The sequence below is a fragment of the Aptenodytes patagonicus genome, chromosome 3 (genome assembly GCF_965638725.1).
Source record: "Aptenodytes patagonicus chromosome 3, bAptPat1.pri.cur, whole genome shotgun sequence".
Taxonomy (NCBI): domain Eukaryota; kingdom Metazoa; phylum Chordata; class Aves; order Sphenisciformes; family Spheniscidae; genus Aptenodytes; species Aptenodytes patagonicus.
Window position 1 is genome coordinate 64714329 of NC_134951.1, and position 24943 is coordinate 64739271.

At 41.8% G+C, this 24943-nt stretch overlaps 1 protein-coding gene across 1 annotated transcript in view; it reads left to right on the forward strand.

Moving 5' to 3' along the window:
• AKAP7 (A-kinase anchoring protein 7) overlaps positions 1 to 24943 on the forward strand; it is a 98947-nt gene that overhangs the window by 36887 nt on the left and 37117 nt on the right. Inside the window, exon 7 of the mRNA XM_076333615.1 lies at positions 2476 to 2620. Within this exon, the coding sequence (XP_076189730.1) occupies positions 2476 to 2620 (145 nt within the window). The remainder of the gene's footprint in view (positions 1 to 2475; positions 2621 to 24943) is intronic.

Sequence of the window (24943 nt, forward strand, 5' to 3'; positions counted from 1 at the left end):
GCAGCATCCCAACCTCTTGTAAATGCTATTTTTTTTATTGGAGCGTGAAGTAGTGATTTTGATCTTTTCCTCATTTTGTTCCATGAGTACTCAAGGCTTCACATTTTGACAAGTGTTCTTCTGGCTGAAAAGGTCTTTTTTTATTACTGATTGATGTCTAAATGTATTTCAAAAAACTGTCAGCCAAAAAGCAAAGAATGATGATTTGATTTCAAAATAACCTTAGTACAGAAGGATTAATCTAGCCATAGAATATCAAATTTTAAATAATGACAGTGAGGCTGGAATAAATGTAGACTTCCAAGGAGGTCGTGTACCCAAAATGAAAAGCATCCACCACTAGATGTCATCGTTTCAGAGATTAAGGAAATGGAAAGACATTTCTGACTTTCGCTAAATTAGACTTTAGGGGACCAAAAGTCTAATTTAGTAAAGGGGACCAAAAGTCTCTAAACTAAGACTTTAGAGAACCAAATGTGCAGGTACTTACTCAAGCAAAGTGCTTCTGAAGTCAATAATTTTGTACCTAAGTAAAAGCTCAGTAGACATACCAACTCTGAGCCTATCTTGCATATGAGTAATTGTAAATGAAGCATCACAAGAAGTGCGTGAGTGTGATGCTCAGATGAACAGATATAGTGTAAGGGTGTGAGGAAGGAGACGGCATCTGGCCCCTTTAGCGTGTCTGGTGAAGGACCTTTTCAGTGCAGAAGGAGATAATAAGAAAAGGAGGAAGCTCTAAACAACACATACAGAGACACAAACTCTGCATAAGATGAGGGAGGCAGTAGCAAGAGCCAAAGCTGGTCGGCCACACGGACTGATAAGGGGATGTTGAGTGTGGGAATGTTTATTTCAGTAGGATTGTCTGGTCGAGGACTTGGTCAAATGGGATGGTAAGGGAAAGGGGGAAGCCATAAACAAAGTATACAGAGACACAAACCTGTCAAACATAACAGACAAAACCAAGAAACAAACCTCGTCAGTCACACTAATTGATAGGCTATCAAGAAACCTCAGGTAAACCGGGACTTTGCAGCTGTTGGGGATGTAAAACTGAGGGTCCAGGGTGTTGGGCGGTTGGTGGGACTGTGCAAATGGATGGGAGATGTGCAGGGGAAGGGGATGGGGAGGAACAAAGGAGGAGTGGACAGAATGGGGTGTAAAAGGGGCTGGTCCTGTGTAAAACGGGCTGGTGGGCACGCTTGTCTGACCGAGCCAGTGTGCTGGGTGCTGGCTGCTGGGGGCAAATGTCTGTATCTTCCCCAAACTGTGTGTGTGTGTGTGAGGAGTGCGGGTGTTCACTACCTAACCTCAAGCTGGGCCAGCCAGCAAGTGAGGGACCCATGGGATGGGTAAGGGGGCCTGGGATCTGGGCAGAGGTGCTGGGCGGGCAGAGGGGCTGTGACAGTGCTTGGGGGATGCACAAATGTGCATGTGCTTGTGAACCTGGAAGGAGTCATGTGCACGCCTGCACTAGTGACCTTCTGTCTCTGCTGGGGGCTGTCCACACTTGTGTCTCATGTGAGCCATGTATGTGGGTGCTGTTGAAGGCAGCGCCTTGTCTGTGGCAGCCTGTGTAGCCATCTGTGTCTATGCCCTCTGAGCATGTTTGTGTGTCTCTAGGATGTGAAAGCAGCAGGTACATCCATCAGAGACACTGGGTCCCGGGGGCACCAGGCTGGGCTCCAGCAGCTGGGCAGCAGGGAGCCCTGGGCTGGAGCTTCTAGAGGCAGCAGTCTCTCCTAACATGCCTTAGCATATAGTAACAATTTTTAAAACACAAACAGCTTTATTCTGAGGTAGATTGAAGGAGAAAATATTTTTTCTACAGAGATCATCTATTTTTATTGAAAATACAATGGCATGAGGAGCCCATAACTCTTAAAATAACTACTGAATTGAGGTTTTCTGAAAACAGGCTAATAGAATATTTATTACGTTCCACTTTGTATATGCAAAACTACATAATGATACTGATATTATAAATCACTGTAAGTTTTTTAGATTTGCTGAGATAAAAAGCCTAGTGTTTGTTAAATGCAACCACATTTTCCTGTTTGGTGATTTTAAAGACCCAGAAAACTGCCCTTGACAAACATTTGAGATTCTTCCTTGTAGTAGCATGCCCAGTGATAACAGCAAGAATAATTTCCAGTTACATGTTCCATGACGACTGTTGCAAACCATTGGAAGTTAAAGCAGTTGCAGCATTGTATATCCTACAGGACTGAAGAGAGAGAGGTAGAAAGGAGCTGTAATGACACTTGTATTTCCTTGTTTAAGTTCTGTAGCAGGCAGTACTTAACTAAAACAGAAGATCTGGCACATTATTGTTTCAGTATTATTTTTCCCTCTTGAAGTAGTTTTCCATCCTAACTATACCTCTGGTTAAAATGAAAACTATAGGAATTAAATATGAAAATTCAGTCTTCTAGCAGAATGCCTAATTGAATTTTATGTTGCTATTTAAAGGTGAAAAGAATTGACTCAAGCCTATATGAAGATTTTAAAAGCCTTTATTTTGGAGATGAAATCCTGCACCGCCTAGATCTTTGCTCCATGTTGAAAAAAAAGCAACCGAATGGTTACTACTACTGTGAGTCCTCTATTGTTTTTGGTAAGTACATCTTCATTTTCCTCTTATATCAATTCTGTCTGTAAGTTTTATGCCTGAAAAGCCATTTTTTTCTGCAATGTATGTTAGGCAATTCTTGTAATAATATCTATGGAGTCTGACAGAAGTCTGTCCTTTAATCCTGGCTTTTCAGGAACACTGTGCAGTGCATCTTGCTGACAGCTAAAGTTTATGTTCAACTATCCGTCCCCAGAATCCAGTTCCATTTCTCAGTCTAAAATGGGTGTTTAATACAAGTGAGATGTGTCACTCTCCAGAGCTACTCATCTCTCTGTTGACTCTAAAGACAGCCTGTGTGACTAAGTTAGATTAGATGCGGTAATTATAGAAGGTTAAAGCTAAGTGAAATGTCTCTGGTTTGGCAGAGATGTGACCTTACTTGGACTATATTCATATACAGAGAGAATTTCAGTGGTATAACAATTTCATAATAACTGTTCAGAATACCATCAAGACTTTAAACATTGTACAGGCACCTTGCCTAGATCATCACAATGCTAGAAATCACAGTTGTGCCCTGCTTTATCTGAGCAGAAGCTTCACATCCCTATGATTAATATTCTAGGCTTGTCTTCTCATTTCTGCCACGAGTTGTGTATAGCTGGAACTTCAAGTGGTACACATGGAAGGTCTGTGGACTGAGAGACTATGGGATAATGGCTTGTACAATAAATCTCTCTGTGATGGTTAGTTCCCAGTAGCTGATAGCGGATCTTGGGGCTGCTATTAGTCGTATTAAGAACATGAGTTAAAACACTCAAAGTGGAGTAACTACAGAACGTTGAGGATTTTTTCTTAAATGCAGTCACCCCTTTAAATCTAGGAGTATATTGTGTGATGTGTTGGGAATATCTTTAAAAATACCATTCCTGCACCTGCAGATCTTTAAGAAATCAGATGACATGGGAAGATGGTCAAGTAGTAATACAGCAAAATACAAAGTTTTTTATATTAATTGCTTTTTTCACCTGTCCTAATTAGGCTGATTCTTTATATATATCATGTTAGAGGTGAGTCTCAAAAGACAGGTTTATAGCAGGGAACAGGTCACGGTCTTTGGAGGTCAGTTTGTATTTTTTCTTCTTTGTACTGGTACAGCTTGGTTTTTATGTTTTTGGGATTTTTTTTTTTTGCCGCAGTCATGTCAAAGGTTGAATGTAGTGGTGTTGGAAGACATGGGATACTGAAATTGATACCAGAAGTTCACGTGAAGACTTAACTTTGTCTTTTTTCTTTAGAAATAGAAATTTAGAAATAGAGCAAAACTCTAATTTTCATGTTGTCAAAGGAGCAATAGCTCCATCTCAACAAGAATATGGACAGTCTTAATAAATCTTAATAAAGCAAAGTCTTAACTTTGACCTACTTAAGGAAAAGAGAACATCTGGTCTTGTATGGATCCTCTAATAATAGGAAAGAAATATGAAAAATCTTTTACAAAGAGCCTCAACAATAAAATGATTACTTAAAGACTATGATAAATAGTTCCATATACCTTGGAACATTTTCCAGATTTCTGGTAATAAGCAGAAATATATTAAAAAAAAAAATTGACCTGAAATCATTCCAACAAGCAAATTGTTCAGTGGTTCTAACATTTCCCACTCCAAAGCATACTAGCCTTAGTAATGAAAATATTCATGACCAAGGAATGATCATATCCTCAGAAAGAAAGAACAAAACATGCAACATCAGGGAAATCTTCCAAGACCATTGCCATCCCAACTAGCTGAATAGAAACGTCTTCACTGGAATCTTTTCTCGTGTGGACAGTTTTAAAGGAAAGCTCTGTCTTCATCCTTAAGTAATAAGGAATCTCAAAAAGATGAAAACTTCTATTTGTTATGAAGATACATTCTTAAGGACTAAGAAATCTCGAAAAGATGAAAACTTCTTTGTTATGAAGATACATTGTTAAGGACTAAGAAATCTCAGGAAGATGAAGACTTTATGAAGTACCGTGTCCATCCCCAAATTCTGCAAAACCTTTAAAGGTATGGTGAGCATAAAATAAAAGGAAAACTTCTGATCCAGGCACCTCTTCTAGTTGAGGTAATTTTGATGGAAAGATCCAACTTTCAAAGGCTTATAATTGACAAATACATGTGAATAATGCATTACACTCCATTTTTCCTAAGCACATACTGGTTTTTTCATCATCATAAAAAATATACCTGGTTAATAGGCAGGTTATACCTGGTTATACCTGTTGCCTCATCTGCTGCTTTTCAGCTGCTTTTCCAGATCTGGATTGTTTCATTCTTAATGCTATCAAAACTAACACTATGTTGGAGACAAAGGGTGTTCATGAACAGTTAGTACTGCTTCTAAATTCCTGTTGTTTGGACCAGCTTTACATAAATACCATTATTAAAAGTTAGCGCTGTTCCAGGGCTCTGTGTAGGGCTTTGGTGGCAACTTGGTTTCTGCTGTGTCGTAACTTGTTTCCCTGTGCTGCAGCATTGCTGGTGGAAGTGCTCACTGGTCTTGAGGACTGTTTTGAGGACTTACTATTAAATACTTATACAATACTTTAAACATGTCAGGCACTTTGCAAATGCTAAATATTTCCTGTTAATGTCTTTGTCTGCACTTAGGGCCAACTTTATTTAGCTTATGTAGACTGTTACAAAACAAATCAAAAGCAGTACAGAGGGAAAAAAAGTGTAGGATGTCTGTTTAAATTAGTGACAACACTATTGCAAAATCCAGACCAGTCAAAATTAAAGTGAGATATATTTATACATATCTATCTATCTATCTATCTATCTATCTATCTAAATATATCTCCTGGTTATGTTTATATCTGTGTATATAACTACATATCTGATGTCTTCTGTACATGTTTGTGCATTCAAATATGTATATATACATATATATTTATGTGCATCCAAATGCTTAGAGAAATAGAAATTACAAGATTATTTAACATGGTATAAAATTTTTCATTTGGGTGGAATTGAGGCTCCACTATTCACAAATATACTTCAGAATATTTTGGAATATGTGTCCGATTAAGAAATTTGGTAAATAACTCATTACAAATAAAAGCTCTTTAGTAGTATATTTGGTAGATATTGACAGTGTTTTTTCAAAACATTTCTTTAAATTTCTATTCTTGAACTTGTCTTGTTACTGACATCTCAGAATGCTAAAATGAGACAGTCTTTCAGCTGTTTTTTTAATATGAGTCCCATTAAATGGTTTATAACAGCAGTCAATCAATTGGTATTCAAAGCAAGAATTAGATGCTTGTTTGGCTTTAACTCAATCCTGGTGTGACAATGCGTAAAGAATTTATGGGAAGTGTCATTTTCACAGTCCGAACAGACTTCTCCTCTGAATTATTTTTACATGAATACTACATCTGGCTTTCTCTAGCCATGCTATTTGAATGGATGTTCTTCACTGATACCACATTAAGAAAGTGTAGTGTTATTATCCCCACTTTTCTGAGTCCCATATGGACATAGATGCATCCTACCCAAACACATGCATTTAATTTTTCTGGTTTTGTACACGTTAATATCTATTTATCTAAAGCCAGTAGGAGAAGGAAAACAGCTATATTGGAACAGAGTTTAAATGACTTATTTTTTAGTTTCAGAGAAGAAGAAACTATATTTTAATGAATTTTGAAAAACTAATTTTAAAATGTTTTAAAATGTGATTTGAATAGGGTTTTTAGTAACTAAAGGTAGCTGGGATATTAAAATAAACACAGGAGGGAGTTAATGCATTTCTATTAATACATTAGAAATAGTGAAATCTGAAAATTACTTAATACAGAAAAAACACTGTATCTAGCTCTAGTTCTTTCTACGTGTACATGTACTCAAGCATCTTCTTTCCTTGAAGTGCACAGAAAATACAAAAAAATTATTTACTTTTTGTTACCTAGAATTTGGGCCAGACTTGTGTGTTATGCATCTAATAAGATGAAAAGATGTAAAAAGGGATCAGAACTAATGTTAGAAACAGAAATCCATACACAACAAAGAATTGCATACTACCATAGCTAATAAGTGCCACAACACATATCAGCTTGGTAGCTGTGCATGTTAAAAGCATGTTTAAAAATATGGGAAGTATAAAAGCTTGATATGAATAAAGGCAGCGGTGAAACACCTGCTGAGCTGCAGCAATAGGCAGAGCAGGTAAAAAGGCTTTGACAATATGTTACAGAGCAGTATCCACTATCTTCAGCAGAGCCTACAGACATCTGCACCAGAAGATTTCTCTGCATCTGCATGCCAGCGCCACGGGGTATGTATTGAGGAGTTAAAATTTGATGTGACAGTGACAATAATGTTGAAGCTTCATCCTCAAAGTAGAGTTCAGTTTATTCTTTAAAGCAAACAAAACAGCAAGCCAACAAAGTGTCCTTCTTCAGAGCACCCACCTCATGGCAGCTGTTGTGTCACCATCCCAAAGAAGACCAGCGAATGCTGGAATGAGCTGAGCTTCTCAATATATACTCCTTCACCTGAATGATTGGTCAGTTCTTTATATCACAGTGGAGATGTTCAATAGACCCTCTGACCATCAAACGGAGCATTATGTAAATCTTCTTATGTTAAATATGCCTTTAGCATTAAGTATCTCACTTAAATATTTTCAGGATCCATTCATGAAGATTTTTCTAGACTTGTTTCAAAGAAAATTTGTTTATAGTAATATAATATAAAATGAGATTATATACACATTAAAGAACATTATCACGTGCCAAGCTGTATTCAGCCTGTAAACTGTGATAAGGTTCTCCTGAGTGGCTACTAAGGAGAAGTTTATATATCAGACTTCCCCTGTGCTATCTCTGAGGTAGAGAAACTTCAAGAAGTCCGTTCTTTGGTGGAAACTACCCAGCAGGTTACTCTGACTTTCTGCACAGCCAGAACTCATATATCTGGAATGTGTGCCAAGTTGGAGGTTAAAGTGCTATTACAGTTCCCCTTAACCCTTGCAATCTAGCAGTAGGAATATGGAAATTGAAATATCAGACTACAAACATCTATTTTATCTGGATAAAAGCATAATAATATGGTAAAAGGTAATGCTCCTTGCTGCTCAAATAATACCTCAAACAGATGCCTTTTTAAGTAGCAGAACTTTAGTGGGTTGATTTACATTTCAATGGAACTATATACAAGTTCGGTGCCCAGTCTGATCTTGTCATCAAGGTATCTTCTGCAGTCTTTCTGAAATGGGAGGCACCTACAGAAAGTCATTCATCCCATCCTGAATGTGTGTGTAAGACAGGCAAGATCTAAGAGGTGTCTAAGATAGGCAAGATGTGAGTCTAAGATACACTGCTTGTTACAACATGTTACAAACAAAATTTATTCTTGCAGGTTGCTGCTGTTAGGCTAGTGTAATCATTTAAGTAACTTTTTAGTTACTTAAACTTTAATAACCTTGGGTTAGGATTTAGTGATGCAGTTTATGCTTCCATATTACATTTTACGATGTTAGCCAGGCAGCTGCTCAACACCCATGTCTCAAACAAAGAACAAGATGCTCCTGGTGGTACCTCGTATAAGAGCTCTCCAGACTGAAGATAAGTTTGTCAGCAATAGGTTTTGGGGATACCCACCAAGAAGAAAGAATCAGAAGAAAGAACAACGTAAGAAAAGACTCATCTGTACCTGAAACAAAATAAATATGATAATGTCAATTTATGAACTCAAAATAATACTGAGAAGAAATAGAAGACTGAAAAGAAAAGAATTGGAAACCACTTGGTAGTTGGATAGATTGTCAACATCCCTCGGTTTGCTCTTTTTAAGAAATGCACTTACAGTGTCAAGCAAAAAATACAGTAATATTTCACCTTCATCATCAAGGAAGAAGAGGGTTTAAATACAGTCTGCAATATAAAGTTTGCCCAGTTTGTCTGAAATCTTTTTAAAGTGGCACTGGCTTAAATGAAGAGAAACACTGCCATTTGTCTCCTTTAGATACTCTCCTGCTTCTCTGTCTACAGGTGGTTTGACCTAAATGCAATTGATTTTTTTCATACAGCAATTAAACATTTTCTCACATTGGAAACAGCAATGGTAACCAAGTAATGCTGGTTTGATTGTCCAGATTCTACATCCACCAAAATTACGCATTTCGTGTGTTGGTTTCTTTTACTCTCCTTCTTACTCGCTTGGCAGTGAATCACTTCTTCTAAAATAATGAATCGTTCTTTGATTTTATCTGTTACCTGTCCTTCTTTCTTCTTTTTCTGTGATTTCAAAATACGCCTAGGTCTGTTTCTTTTACTCCTTAATTTTTCTTTCCTTGATAGTCTATTTGTAGGCTAGCTTCTATCTTCTCTGCTCTATGAGGTTGTGAGTAACCGCTCTTGAGTTTCTTGCATGTCTATGGCACTCTTCCTAAATTTTAATAATAATAATATAGCAGTCGTACTGCTTTTGGATAAAAATGTCTTGGGCAGCTTCCAGGGGCTATTTCTTAACATTTTAAATCAGTAATTAATTCACTGTTTGTGATTAGTTTATCCACAGCTGCTGCAATTTTGTGCATGCAGTATGCTAAATAACTTGTTGCCTACATAAAAAGCAACAGGTATTGTGTGCTAATCAGTAAAGTCTTTCCCTAAAGCACTATTTCTTAGCAGAGTCATGTGGTAGAATATTGACTTATAAAAATGATTCTTTTAAACATGGCAGAGAAACACTCATATTTTAGTTAATAACCTGGAAGCCAGGCTCTTTATGGACAGTGACTAGAAAGTGGTGATCCAGAGGTTTCCTACACACATCAAATATTTTCCCTTCACTACTGAGAACAGAGTGGTGGTCCTCTATTGATTCCTTTTTGCTAGTCTTCCATTAAAACTTGATGGATGTTCTCTTTAGCTTTAGCAACCTATCTCATCTTGGATCACTACATTGGGCAGTTTCTTCTGTATTTGGTAATTTTCTGCTTTTGAAACATTGACCATTAGTATAGCATTTTTCGTAATGAGATAGCATTTTTATATTAATTTTGTAATACCAGTTATAACTTAAAAGCTATATTGATAAATTCTGTGTGTGGATAAGGAGGAGAACAAGCTGACTGAGAGGGAAATAACCAATGTAAATATGGTTTGAAAGTGGACTTTTTAATTTCAGAATGATATTTCATGGTTTTGAGGGCAAATTCTAATGTCCCTGACTTCAAGCTTTAATGTTGGCAAATGTGTAACAAACTTCTCATTAGAAAGTGTCAGGGAGCTTTAAAGTCAGGAACATGATGTTTAGTATTCAATCATGCATCTCCTAATACTGAAAGTAAGTAAATCCTTCTCATCACCTTCCATGATTCTGTGATTATGAGGTATGTAGTATTTGCTTTATTGTACAGGGTAGTTTTTGCAATTTTCTTTAAAATATACCATAATGTAATTCTATTCTAAAGGCTATTGTCCTTTTATTTTTCAACAAAAAGGTGTTTGACGTAATGATGTTTTCATGCCAGAGCTGTTATCAGTAGTTGAAAATAAGTGAAAATAAGATTTTCCACAAATGACTTACAAAAATATGTGCAGACAATGGGATAAAACTGATGAAGTAAATCTGACAGGAAGACACAAAAGCGTATTTGACATCAGTAAGAATGTGGTTCATGACTGAAAATTTAGTTGAGTATATAAAAAAGGCAGAATTGATTTTTCACAACATAACATAGTATGCTATAAAATACAATTTAATAACGTCCAGCAGCTTTTTTGTATCTTAAGTATTTCTGCTTTAAAGACATTTTTCCTCAAGTAGACTTTGATGTCCAAACAACTACTTTATTCCTAAATTTAATATATTAAAAATATGTTGAAAATATGTAAAACATTAATTTCAATATATGTTAATTGCAAAATGTAAACAGACTGCCTAGGCGGTGAGGAGTAAATTAAATATGTAAGTCATTGAATAGATCAGTAAAAGATAATTACTTTTTATTCTTAAAATTTTCCTAGCTAGGATGTTGCTTTTGTTGATAACGTATTTATTGTATAGTCTTAACATCAAACGGAAGGTATGTTTGATTTACCATAATTGAATTAAGTTCTTCTGCAGTTCCTGTGAGGACTGTTTTTCAGTAGTTAGAAGGACATGGAGTGAAAGGAAAACCAGTTTTCCATTGTTCACATGTCACCATTTTTCAATTGTTGATGGTTAGTGCAGATCTGAAGAGCCTATCCAGTGTGCTGCGTGTTTGCACAGAGAGAGTCTACTAAGCTTCCTACCTAATCCCTGTGAGGTATTCTAAAATAAGGCATGGTTGCAGATCAATAGAGATCAGTACTTCAGGAATAATACAAACACTGACATAAAAATTTAGTTGTTGAGGAAAAGGGCTTTGTTTTGCTTAATACCACAACTTAAGTTTCTCTTTCAGAGCAGTACTCAGCAATGAATAGAAACAGGTGATAATTTAATTTCCAGTAGTTTTCTTATTCTAGACTACATATATTTGTAAAAGTAGTTTCTTTTCAGTGGAAATAATTTCAAGACAAAATGTGACATTTTAAAGAAGCATCGTTAATGTGGCATATAGTGTCATTTCTTGTTTCCTAGAAAGCAGCAACGCACTGTTTCTTACGGAAGCAGTAGAATGTAAAGAGCAAGATTACATCATAGAATCATAGAATCATTAAGGTTGGAAAAGACCTCTAAGATCATCTAGTCCAACCGTCAACCCAACACCACCATGCCCACTAAACCATGTCCCTAAGCGCCTCATCTACACATCTTTTAAATACTTCCAGGGATGGGGACTCAACCACTTCCCTGGGCAGCACATTCCAATGTTTCACCACTCTTTCAGTAAAGACATTTTTCCTCACGTCCAATCTAAACCTCCCCTGGTGCAACTTGAGGCCATTTCCTCTCATCCTATCGCTTGTTACTTGGGAGAAGGGACCGACACCCACCTCGCTACAACCTCCTTTCAGGTAGTTGTAGAGAGCGATGAGGTCTCCCCTCAGCCTCCTGTTCTCCAGGCTAAACAACCCCAGTTCCCTCAGCTGCTCCTCATAGGACTTGTTCTCCAGACCCCTCACCAGCCTCCTTCGTGTCCTTCTCTGGACACGCTCCACCACCTCGACGTCCTTCTTGTAGTGAGGGGCCCAAAACTGAACACAGTATTCGAGGTGCGGCCTCACCAGTGCCGAGTACAGGGGCATGATCACATCCCTAGTCCTGCTGGCCACACTGTTTCTGATACAGGCCAGGGTGCCATTGGCCTTCTTGGCCGCCTGGGCACACTGCCGGCTCATGTTCAGCCGGCTGTCGACCAACACCCCCAGGTCCTTTTCCTCCAGGCAGCTTTCCAGCCACTCTTCCCCAAGCCTGTAGCGCTGCATGGGGTTGTTGTGGCCGAAGTGCAGGACCCGGCACTTGGCCTTGTTGAACCTCATACAGTTGGCCTCGGCCCATCGATCCAGCCTGTCCAGGTCCCTCTGCAGAGCCTTCCTACCCTTGAGCAGATCAACACTCCCGCCCAACTTGGTGTTGTCTGCAAACTTACTGAGGGTGCACTTGATCCCCTCATCCAGATCATTGATAAAGATATTGAACAAGACCGGCCCTAAAACTGAGCCCTGGGGAACACCGCTCGTGACCGGCCGCCAACTGGATTGAACTCCATTCACCACAACTCTCTGGGCCCGGCCGTCCAGCCAGTTTTTTACCCAGCGCAGAGTCCACCTGTCTAAGCCGTGAGCCGCCAGCTTCTCTAGGAGAATGCTGTGGGAGACAGTGTCAAAGGCCCTACTGAAGTCCAGGTAGACCACATCCACAGCCTTTCCCTCATCCACTAGGCGGATCACCTGGTCATAGAAGGAGATCAGGTTGCTCAAGCAGGACCTGCCTCTCATGAACCCGTGCTGGCTGGGCCTGATCCCCTGGTTGTCCCGCACGTGCCTTGTGAGCGCCCTCAAAATGAACCGCTCCATAATCTTCCCCGGCACCGAGGTCAGGCTGACAGGCCTGTAGTTCCCCGGATCCTCCTTCCGGCCCTTCTTGTAGATGGGCGTCACATTGGCAAGCCTCCAGTCATCCAGGACCTCCCCCGTTAACCAGGACTGCTGATAAATGATGGAGAGTGGCCTGGCGAGCTCCTCTGCCAGCTCCCTCAGCACTCTCGGGTGGATCCCATCTGGCCCCATAGACTTGTGAGTGTCCAGGTGGCGTAGCAGGTCATTGACTGCTTCCTTTTGGATTATGGGGGTTCATCCTGCTCGCCGTCCTTGTATTCCAGCTCAGGGGGCTGAGTACCCTGAGGATAACTGGTCTGACTATTAAAGACTGAGGCAAAGAAGGCATTAAGTACCTCAGCCTTTTCCTCATCCTCAGTGACAATGTTCCCCCCTGCATCCAATAAAGGATGGAGATTCTCCTTGGCTCTCTTCTTGTCATTAATATATTTGTAAAAACATCTTTTGTTGTTTCTAACGACAGCGACCAGATTGCATTCTAGCTGGGCTTTTGCCTTTCTCATTTCCTCTCTGCACGACCTAACGAGATCCCTGTACTCTTCTTGAGTCTCCTGCCCCTTCTTCCACAAGTGGTAAACTCTCCTTTTTTTTTTTCCTGAGTCCCAGCAAGAGCTCCCCGTTCAGCCAGGCCAGTCGTCTTCCCCGCCCGTTCTTCTTACGGCGTACAGGGACAGCCTGCTCCTGTGCCTTTAAGACTTCCTTCTTGAAGAACGTCCAGCCTTCCTGGACCCCTTTGCCCTTCAGGACTGTCTCCCAAGGGACTCTCTCAACCAACGCCTTGAACAGACCAAAGTCCGCCCTCTGGAAGTCCATGGTTGCGGTTTTGCTGCCCCCCCTCCTTACTTCACCAAGAAGCGAGAATTCTATCATTTCATGGTCGCTAAGCCCAAGACGGCCTCCGACCACCACATCTCCCACCAGTCCTTCTCTGTTTGTAAACAGCAGGTCGAGCGAGGCACCTCCCCTGGTAGGCTCACTTACCAGCTGTGTCAGGAAGTTGTCTTCCACACACTCCAGGAACCTCCTAGACTGCTTCCTCTCTGCCGTGTTGTATTTCCAGCAGACGTCCGGGAAGTTGAAGTCCCCCACGAGAACAAGGGCTAGCGATTGAGAGACTTCTGCCAGCCGCTTGTAGAACGCTTCGTCCGCCCCTTCATCCTGGTTGGGTGGTCTATAACAGACTCCCAGCAGGATATCTGCCTCGTTGGCCTTCCCCCTCATCCTTACCCATAAACACTCGACTGTATCATCATCACAATCGTTGAGCTCTAGACAATCGAAACACTCCCTAACATACAGGGCCACCCCACCGCCTCTCCTTCCTTGCCTGTCCCTTCTGAAGAGTCTATAGCCATCCATTGCAGCACTCCAGTCGTGAGAGTCACCCCGCCATGTTTCTGTGATGGCGACTAAGTCATATCTCTCCCGCTGCACAATGGCTTCCAGCTCCTCCTGTTTGCCGCCCATGCTGCGTGCATTGGTGTAGATGCACTTGAGCTGGGCTATCGATTTCTCCCCCAGCATTGGCATGCCACCCCTAGGCTCATCTCTAGTGAGCCTGGTTTTATCCCCTTCCCCCTTCGAACCTAGTTTAAAGCCCTCTCAATGAGCCCCGCCAATTCATGAGCGAGAATCCTTTTCCCCCTGTGAGACAGCTGAACTCCATCTGTTGCCAGCCGGCCCGGTGCCATGTAAACCTCCCCATGATCCAAAAAGCCAAAATTCCTCCGATGGCACCAGCCCCTGAGCCACATGTTGATCAGGTGTGTTTTCCTGTTCCTTTCAGTATCCTTCCCTGCCACTGTAGGGATAGAGGAAAACACTACCTGTGCTCCCGATCCTTCAACCAGTCGCCCCAGTGCCCTGAAGTCCCTTTTGATCACTGCAGGACTTCTCTCTGGAACCTCATCACTGCCAGCCTGTATAACCAACAGCGGGTAGTAGTCGGAAGGCCGTACCAGACCAGGGAGCTTCCTAGTAATGTCTCTGACCCGGGCCCCAGGGAGGCAGCAGACTTCCCTGTGGGATGGATCCGGTCGGCATATTGGGCCCTTTGTTCCCCGCAGAAGGGAATCGCTTACCACAATTGTGGGAGTGTGATATAATCGATCTGCCAGGCCTCCCCATATTTATATTTCAGCCATTGTCCTCCATACCACAGAGGCTTTAACCGCTTGGCTTGCTTGATTGCAGCACATGTTTCACATTCATGGATAACCTGCGCAATAGTCTCCATGGTGAAGTCCACCCCTCGATCACGAGCCCATCTGTATGTTGCATCTCTTCCTTGGTGACCTGAGGTGTCTAGCCCACCGAGCTAGAAATAATTCACCCTTATGCTGCCAGTCCAGATCCACCTAAGCCACTTCAGTCTTAGCAGCCTGATCCACCTGCTGGTTGTTTTGGTGTTCTTCAGTGGCCCGACTCTTGGGTATGTCAGCATCTACGTGACAGACTTTTACAACCAGGTTCTCCACCCGGGCAGCAATATCTTGCCACAATGCGCAGCCCAGATGGGTTTGCCTCTGCGCTGCCAATTGCTCCGCTTCCATTGCTGCAACCACCCCCACAGGGCATTTGCCACCATCCATGAGTCAGTACAGAGATAGAGCACTGGCCACTTTTCTCGATCAGCAATATCTAAAGCCAGCTGGATGGCCTTTACTTCTGCAAATTGGCTCGATTCACCTTCTCCTTCAGCAGTTTCTACAACTTGTCGCATAGGACTCCATACAGCAGCCCTCCACCTCCGATGCTTTCCCACAATACAACAGGACCCATCAGTGAACAGAGCATATTGCTTCTCATTTTCTAGTAGTTCATTATACATTGGGGCCTCCTCAGCACGCGTCACCTCCTCCTCTGGCGATATTCCAAAATCTTTGCCCTCTGGCCAATCCATGATCACTTCCAGGATTCCTGGGCGACTGGGGGTTCCTATTCGAGCCCGTTGTGTGATCAGTGCGACCCACTTACTCCATGTGGCATCACTTGCATGATGTGTACAGGGGATCCTCCCTCTGAACATCCAGCCCAGCACCGGCAGTCGGGGTGCCAGGAGGAGCTGTGCTTCAGTGCCGATCACTTCCGAAGCAGCTCGAACCCCTTCATATGCTGCTAATATCTCTTTTTCAGTTGGAGTACAGCGGGCCTCGGATCCTCTGTATCCCCGACTCCAAAACCCTAGGGGTCGACCTCGAGTCTCCCCAGGTGCTTTCTGCCAGAGGCTCCAAGTAGGGCCATGCTCCCCAGCTGCGGTGTAGAGCACATTTTTTACATCTTGTCCTGCCCGGACTGGCCCCAGGGCTACTGCATGAATTGTCTCCTCTTTAATTTGTTCAAAAGCTTGTCGTTGCTCAGGGCCCCATTTGAAATGGTTCTTCTTTCGGGTCACTTGATAGAGAGGGTTTACAATCAGACTGTAATTTGGAATATGCATTCTCCAAAAACCCACGACGCCTAAGAAAGCTTGTGTTTCCTTTTTGCGAGTTGGTGGAGACATGGCTGTTATTTTGTTGATCACATCCACTGGAATTTGACGATGTCCATCTTGCCATTTTATTCCTAAAAACTGGATCTCCTGTGCAGGTCCCTTGACTTTACTTTGTTTTATGGCAAATCCGGCCTTCAGCAGGATTTGGACTATTTCCTTCCCTTTCTCAAAAACTTCTCCTGCTGTGTTGTCCCACACGATGATGTCATCAATGTATTGCAGGTGTTCCAGAGCCTCACCCTGTTCCAGTGCAGCCTGGATCAGTCCATGGCAAATGGTGGGGCTGTGTTTCCACCCCTGGGGCAGTCGGTTCCAGGTGTACTGGACGCCCCTCCAAGTGAAAGCAAACTGTGGCCTGCACTCTGCTGCCAAAGGGATTGAGAAAAACGCATTAGCAATATCAATTGTGGCATACCACTTGGCTGCCTTTGACTCCAGTTCGTATTGAAGTTCTAGCATGTCCGGCACAGCAGCACTCCGCGGTGGCGTGACTTCATTTAGGCCACAATAGTCTACTGTTAGTCTCCACTCTCCATTAGACTTCCACACTGGCCATATGGGACTGTTAAAGGGTGAGCGGGTCTTGCTGATCACTCCTTGGCTCTCCAGTCGACCAGCTTATGGATGGGAATCAGGGAGTCTTGGTTGGTGCTATATTGCCGCTGGTGCACCGTGGTGGTAGCGATTGGCACTTGTTGGTCTTCGACCTTCAGCAACCCCACAACAGAGGGGTCCTCCGAAAGACCAGGCAAGGTGGAGAGCTGTTCAATTTCCTCCGTCTCCAAGGCAGCTGTACCAAAAGCCCACCGGTACCCTTTTGGGTCCTTGAAATACCCTCTCCTGAGGCAGTCTATGCCAAGGATGCATGGAGCCTCTGGGCCAGTCACAATGGGGTGCTTCTGCCACCCGTTCCCAGTTAGGCTCACTTCAGCTTCCAATATAGTTAGCTGTTGGGATCCCCCCGTCACCCCAGAAATACAGACGGGTTCTGCCCCTATATAGCTTGATGGCATTAAGCTACACTGTGCACCGGTGTCCACTAGAGCCTTATACTCCTGTGGGTCTGATGTGCCAGGCCACCAAATCCACACAGTCCAGTAAACCCGGTTGTCCCTTTCCTCCACCTGGCTGGAGGCAGGGCCCCTCTAGTCCTCGTTATAGTATTTGTTTCTCATTTCCTGTAAACACGAGTCAGAAGTTTCTTCATTAAGATCAGAAGTAAGATCGGCCCTTCTACTCTCTCTGGGGAACTGCCCACTGGAAACTGGAGCAGCAATTTTCCTGGGAGAACCCCCTTTTGTGATTGCTTTTCCTTGCAACTCACATACCTCTGCCTCTAGGGCTGAGGTAGGTTTTCCATCCCACTTCCTCATGTCCTCTCCGTGGTCACGCAGGTAAAACCATAGGGTGCCCCGTGGTGTGTACCCTTTATATTCTCTCTCTTGAGCAAAAGAACGCTGACTCCTAATAGCCGAGATACTGGTCTGTACAGGTGGGGAGTAGGACCTATCCTCTTTGAATTGCTAGACCTCCCGGCACAGTTTCTCCACAGCCGAGATGAGGGAAGATGAGAGACTTTTTTCGTATTGCCGGAGTTGACTAGCCAATTCATCCACCGTTTGTTCCTCTCCATCTTTCCAGGTCACCACTGCCAATGAGTTGGCATATGACAATGGTGAGCTCCTTATAAACTTCCACCACATGGGTCGTGTGCACTTGACTTCGTCTGGATCTTTGGATAGCTGTTCATTGCTCAGGTCACCATAAATCACCTCCAGCACAGCTAATTCTCTCAGAAACTGGATACCCTTCTCCATGGTGGTCCACTTGCCTGGGTGACATATGACATCTTCCTTAAAGGGATACCTTTCCTTTACGCTTGACAAGAGTCGCCTCCAAAAGCTGAGGACTCGTGTCCCTTTTCCAATCGCTTTGTTAATGCCCCCTTCCCTAGAAAGGGATCCCAGCTGCTTGGCTTCCCTACCCTCTAATTCCAGGCTACTGGCTCCATTATCCCAGCATCGGAGCAGCCAGGTGACAATATGCTCACCTGGACGACGGCTGAAATCTTTTCGTATATCTCGCAGCTCACTCAGGGATAGAGATCGGGTGGTTACTGCCTCTTTCATGAATTCTTCCTCTTCTTCCTCCCCAAGCAGTTGCTGGCCCTCTTCCTGTTCTCGTGATGGCCCTTCTCCAGGGTAGTCTGCCTTGTACACTTCTTCCTCTGGCTCCCTTTTAGAAGAAGTTTCTTCCTCCTTTACTAAACGAGCTGACTTCCGCTTCCAAGATTTCTTCTTATGTACAGGGGTGACTGATACCAGCACAGGTTGGTTCTTTGGTTCAGCCACAGTGCCCGTTGCTGAGGTCGGAGTGGCCGCAGTGCCTGTCACTGGGGTCTGAGTGGCCGCAGTGCGTGTCGTTTTACCATCAGACCCAGCTACCTTCTCTTCCCCTTGAGGGTACTGAATAGTGTTAAACAGGGCTCAGTAGGCATGGGCCAGGCCCCAGCACGTTGCAGTGATCTGCATCTCTCTGGAGTTGCCAGGGTGACAGCATACTTTGTCCAAATGTTCTAACTTTTCACGGTTCTGCACTTGCTCAGGGGTGAAGTTCCAAAACACTGGGGGTGCCCATTGGCCTAGGTGCTTGCCCATCTTATCCCACACAACCTGCCACTCATAACTATCCAGCCTTGGGGCAGATCTCTGGATGATATTCTTAAATTGCTTATTAACTTTAGACAAAACTGAAACAATATTCCAAAGAAATACCAATAGAAGTATCTTAACTACCCAAGGATGTTCAAAATACTGAAAAGTTACTGTAATGAAGGAGGAAACATCATAGAAGAAGGTAGTGACCCTGCCATTCTGTATTTCCTCCGTAAAAAAAACTCTCAGAAAAGTTACTGTAATTGCTAGTTGTCTCCACGAAGTGGTATCCGTAGTACAGTAATGGCTTCATTGCGAAATTCAGATATCAAATTAAGACCAAGGTCAATGTTTTAAAAATAAGCCTCCTAAGCAGAATATCACTAATCACTGCAGACCACAGCAAACTGCAAAAACCAGCACCAATCTTTAACATGTACAGCAGGAAAAAGAGCACGATGCAGATTACACAAATCAATATCAAGAACAGAGAAACCAACATTGTGACCCACAACTATTAACAGATATAAATTCCTTCATACACTCCGGTTAATCTGTTATTATCTCAAACCCTTCGTACCCCATGTTGGGCGCCAAAAAGGACTGTCGTGGTTTAACCTCAGTTGGCAACTGAGCACCACGCAGCCGCTTGCTCACTCCTCCCCCCCCAGTGGGATGGGGGAGAGAATTGGAAGAGTAGAAGTGAGAAGAACTCATGGTTTGAGATAAAAACAGTTTAATAATTGAAATAGAATAATAATAATAATAATAATGTAATAACAATAATAATAATACACAAAGCAAGTGATGCACAGTGCAATTGCTCACCACCTGCCGATCGATGCCCAGCCAGTCCCCGAGCAGCAGCCCCCCCGGCCAGCTTTCCCCAGTTTATGTACTGAGCATGACGTCACATGGTGTGGAATATCCCTTTGGCCAGTTTGGGTCAGCTGTCCTGGCTGTGCCCCCTCCCAGCTCCTTGTGCACCTCCAGCCTTCTCAGTGGGTAGAGCATGGGAAGCTGAAAAGTCCTTGACTAGAGTAAGCACTACTTAGCAACAGCTAAAACATCAGTGTGTTATCAACATTGTTCTTAACCTAAATCCAAAACCCAGCACTGTACCAGCTACTAGGAAGGAAATTAACTCTATCCCTGCCAAAACCAGGACAGTTACACAGATCTGTTTGGTATGAACGGTTGGAGGGTGTCACTCATGCAGTATAGAGAACTTTCTGGGAAGGTGCAACATACAATTCATAAACATCTTGCTTTATTACATAGGTGAAGAGTTTGTATTTCTTCCTAGTGAAGTATGACTGAGTCTGCATGTGGGCATTTATTTGTCAGCCATCCAGCTGTGGACAGTCCAGCATTGGGCTTAATGCCCCTGCCCCACAGCTTGAAAATTTACCAGAGGACGTGGGTTAGAATAGAACCACTGTAAACCTTGCCATTTACAGCCGATAATAAACGGCTGAGCAGTGCATAAGAAATAATATTTTTATGCTGCCTTTCATGCTATGTGAGCATTCCTCCACTGTTCCATTGCAAGATTAAATGTGTTAACCACTCATGACATAAGCTATCTGATATTACTTTAGTGGTTTAAGGTACCCTGCTTGCTTGTGCTGTGGAACAGACAAGGAGTACTCAGGATCAGGTGGAGATGACAATGCTTAATGAAGATGTTCTTCCTGCTTCTCAGTGTTGGCTGCCATCTCTAGGCTGATGCTATAGTGTTTATGTACTTATTTCTGCACAAGCATCAGTAGGTCAGGAGACTTATGTGGCCAAAGCTGTGGTACCAGACGTAGGTCAAACATGCATACATACTCATAGTTATTAGACATACTTACAGACACCTAAAGTTAGGCTTCCAATTTTTTAAGTTTCTAAACATGTCTACACTGTATTTTCTTAGTCAGTGTGGATTCACACCGCTTGCATTCTGAGCAGATATCTGGGTGCATGTGGTTGGCATAGTGCTGAGTTTGACAGCTTGAGTTGGCACCACAGATTCTGTTCACCTTGATTTGGGTCAGCTGTGAGTACAGGAAGAGTGAGCTCCGCTCGTCCTCACTAGACTGCATGGTTTTACTTTAGGTAAATAGCTTCATTTCTGAAGTGCTGAGACACTACAGTTGACCCTTTGGCATATACTTTTAAAAGCCTCTGCTGTAACTTAGTGTTTTGCAAAGAGCAGATTTGTCTTAACGACTTCTGAGTGACCATCCACAGCCTACGGATTACAGCAGGAAGTAATTGCTGACTGAAGACTGTTTAAAAAACCTTTTACCTTTGAAAACACTTATTTAGGGAAACAGTGAAAATGCCACAATTGCATTTTAATACCTGGGCACTGTTTCTATAGCTCGTTTGTTTTTTTTAAATGTTTAAGGTGTTTTGAATCAGAAACCCCAGATACTGAACTTTATTGCTTTAATCAAGAGAACAAACAAAAGGCTTTCTTACACATAAAACTGTTCCTAATTACACTTGGAAAGTGGGTCAAGCTGAACAGGAACAAAGCACTCTTATTCCAAAATAAGAATGTTCACATATGGAATCATTCAGAAACAGCCCTTAGTACTTTAAAATTCCCAGCCAGTGTTAATCTGTCTTATCTTTCAAATGCAGGCAAGCCCTATAGTTTTCCTTCCCCATTCCTATCTATCATATTGCAAACACAAAACACATTGGATGTGAAAAATGTACATCACTTGATTAGGATGTTATACAACCTTTGGCAGAAAAGGGGACTTGTTAGTGTATCTTTAATATTAGAAATGTTATTTTGACATGAAAGCAAGCATTATTTTCCATGGCAAATATACCTACTTATGGATGTACTCTTTTAGAAGCATATGTCGAATTCTTTGTGATCTTTATTATTGGTGAATTCCGTTTTCTATACATTGTAATTTCCTTTCCTGACATATTACCCAAAATGTAGAGATGCTAATCTCCAAATATCTCAATTACCATCCATAATCCGATTAGCTGTTACCTCAGTCATTTACACCTTCCAATTGTCTTGCAGTTATCTAGTTATCTAGTCAGAGCTTTTCATATATATTTTTTCTTTTCAGAAATATACAGAGCATCTGGTTTATCTTTCTTCATAATTCATTACCTGGATTGGTTTGAATGTACTTAGTGGTTATTTAGATTCTTGGGGATACCTGTTCTTAATTTTGGAGAACACAACACACACAAAGGCATACTGTTTCTCCAAATGGAGTTTAAAATATTACAGTACAATTCTTTCTATATAGGCATAACAAACACGTATTTCAAAGTAAACCTAAATCCGTAATTTGAAATAGATATGTAAATCCTAATGCCTTGGTTATTTTTAAACTATTGTAAATAATTTCCTGATAAAGAATCATCTATATTTTTACTGCTTCTCTGTATCATGGGGCCTTTTTTGGCTTATATTACCAATTTTCACCATGATGCTGTAATTATTCAGGAACAAGGGCTAAGACGTTTTAAAAATTGAGTTCTTTCTGATTGTTTATCTGCCCTTTCAATTTTAAATTCTCCAATCACTTTCAGTCCTTTTCTTCACTTCTTTCTCCGTTTGGAACTTCAGTGGTGCAGGGCCAGTGGTAGTGAGGCTTACATAATGAAATGCTAAGAAAAAGAACATTATTTTGGGAGAATACTGCTCTGTGATAGGGTAGATTTAAAGGTAAGAATTATCCAGTAGAGTGCAATAGTCGAGTACAAAATATTTCTGAATATTTGAATATTTTTGAGCTTCTACTTAGCATCCCTCTTGTCTAGACTCTAGATGAGTTGCAATGCTCAAACACATGGAATTAGTCAGCTGCATATGTTTAATAAGTTTGTCTTTTGTAGCAGTAACTATTCTGACTATTGCTTTTTTATTTTCACACTTTTGTTTTTATTGGTTTAATTTAATGGAAGAATCCGTAAGGGGTTGCATTCTGTCAAATGTATACATTTTTGCAATGTAAATTTACATTTGTGCAAATTCAAATCTAATGGTCCATCAGTGCAATTATATTAATAACTTTGTGCTATTAGTGCAAATATAGTAAGAATTCTCTCTACAGACTCTCTCTTAAGGGCTGTTTTCCAAACAGATTTCGGTCCACAGTCCTGGTCCACAGTCTTTTGTGCCATGAAATATAACACATGGACTGAATGTATGTTATCTACCTGACTGGAAAGTGCATTTGATAGGTGTATTATGTTGACAAGTCCTGCTGTTTTGTATTAAAGGAGGGGTTTGTTATATGTCTTTGTGTATAAACAAAATTTATAAGTCAAAGAAAGGTTTTAGGTGAATGCCTTTTGTAGGAATTTGGCCCCAGAATGAGATGCCTTCATTTCCAATTGTGTGCGCAGAGTCCAGTATCTCAGAGCAGAGTCAAGAAATTGCAGGCTGAACTGAGTGTTGCATTGAACAAGCCAGTAGGAAACACCCAGCAAAGAACTGTGTCAACACCTCTCTGTCTTTCTTTGATTTTTGAGTTAGGCATCTCACCCTACTGGGATCCAAAGCCCAGTATCCTCTGCTGCTGATGCATGGGTACTTAAATTAGGTTTCACGTTTTTTATTTTAAAGAGGAAATACTTATTACATAAATAGTTTGGTTACAATTCCCACTCAAATTGGACATCAGGGCTTTTTTCTTCCCCCAGCTTGGGGGAATTCAAGCCCCCCAAGGCTGGAAAAGCCACAACCAGCAGCTTCGTATGGAAGCTGAATGATGCACCTGTGTTCTTCAAGAATCTTCTCCAGAGTAGGAAAGAATTCAGATCTCATAGGGCCAAAGAATGAGCCCTCCCTGCCCCAAGTCAGACTCTCTAATCCTGTGATTATTTCTTGGAGCGTCTAGTCTGATGGAGGTCACAGGCACAATGTTAAAATGCGCACTGGACTCTTAATCTTGTGGCCAATTTAGGAAAGGGACTGTCCAGTTTCTGGGTCCTAAGCAGATGGAGCCCAGGCTGTTCAAACTGAGCCAGTTCTGAACATGACTGCTTCTACTGCTGGGCAATAGTAGAATATGTGGGTTTTATTCAGTTTTTGGATGCAGACACATCACTCCTGTCTAAATGCTCTGTTTGGTGCTTGTCTTTTTTTGGTATTCATTAGAGACAGATTATCAGTATATAGGGCTGATACATACATATATAGAGAGATGTCTCTGTGTGTGTGTGTGTGCTTGCATGTTTGTGTATCTGCACATGCATGCATGTCTACATAGCGTAACTCCTGGTATTTACTTTACTGTGAGGTAATGCAAAACATTCCTTTTAAGCAGCTCTTTTCTTGCTGGAAACCTTTTAATCAATTTAGCCACAGAAGTGGGTGGTGTTCACATGGAGGAGGTTAAGAAAAAGCACACCAGAAAAGCGTTGAATAGATGTGGTTTTGGACAGCCTTTGGCTATGTGACTCGTATCGTACCTTCACTTACATCAAAGCTGCTTCCCAGCAGTTGCACAGTAGGCTCCCCATGATAGGCTTCGGACTGAGTACAGCCCAGATGTTCTTTTTCACATGTATTGTTAGTACATGATTCATTGAAATGTTCCTTTTCTTTGGAAACAGTTCGGAAAGTCTCATACACTGACATGTTTATGAATGTCCGTTTAAAGGAGCATCTTTTTTGATTGTTGCATGTTGTTACTATCTTTTGTATGTGAACTCATTTTTCAAGCTACGCTATCTTTTGCATTCGTACATAAAAGCTTCATCAGCACTTAAATAAAAAGTTCATGTTTAACATTGTAATTGATAAATCCTATTTTATCAATTAGTATAAAACAGCAATTTAAAAATCAGAGCAGATACTGAAGGTGTAACCAGTGATTTCTCTGATCTCCAAAACATATTTATCATTGCTAAGGACGAAAACTAATGTCTCTCTCCCTTCTCTAGGAGGGAAACACAGTTGTAGTTTGTACAGTACACAGAAATTTTATGGAAATAAACAGAATCCAGAGCAAACAAAGGAAACCATTTTACTTCTTTTAAAGCCTGTTTATACATGAGTACATTTTGTAGAGAAATATTTTTCAATACATTGAGGAAGGGAGAAAGAATTTGTTGTTTCACTTAGTAGATATTGTATCCTCTCCCTGTTTTGACAGCAAATGCAGAATCACATTCCCTTTTTTTGACCTTTA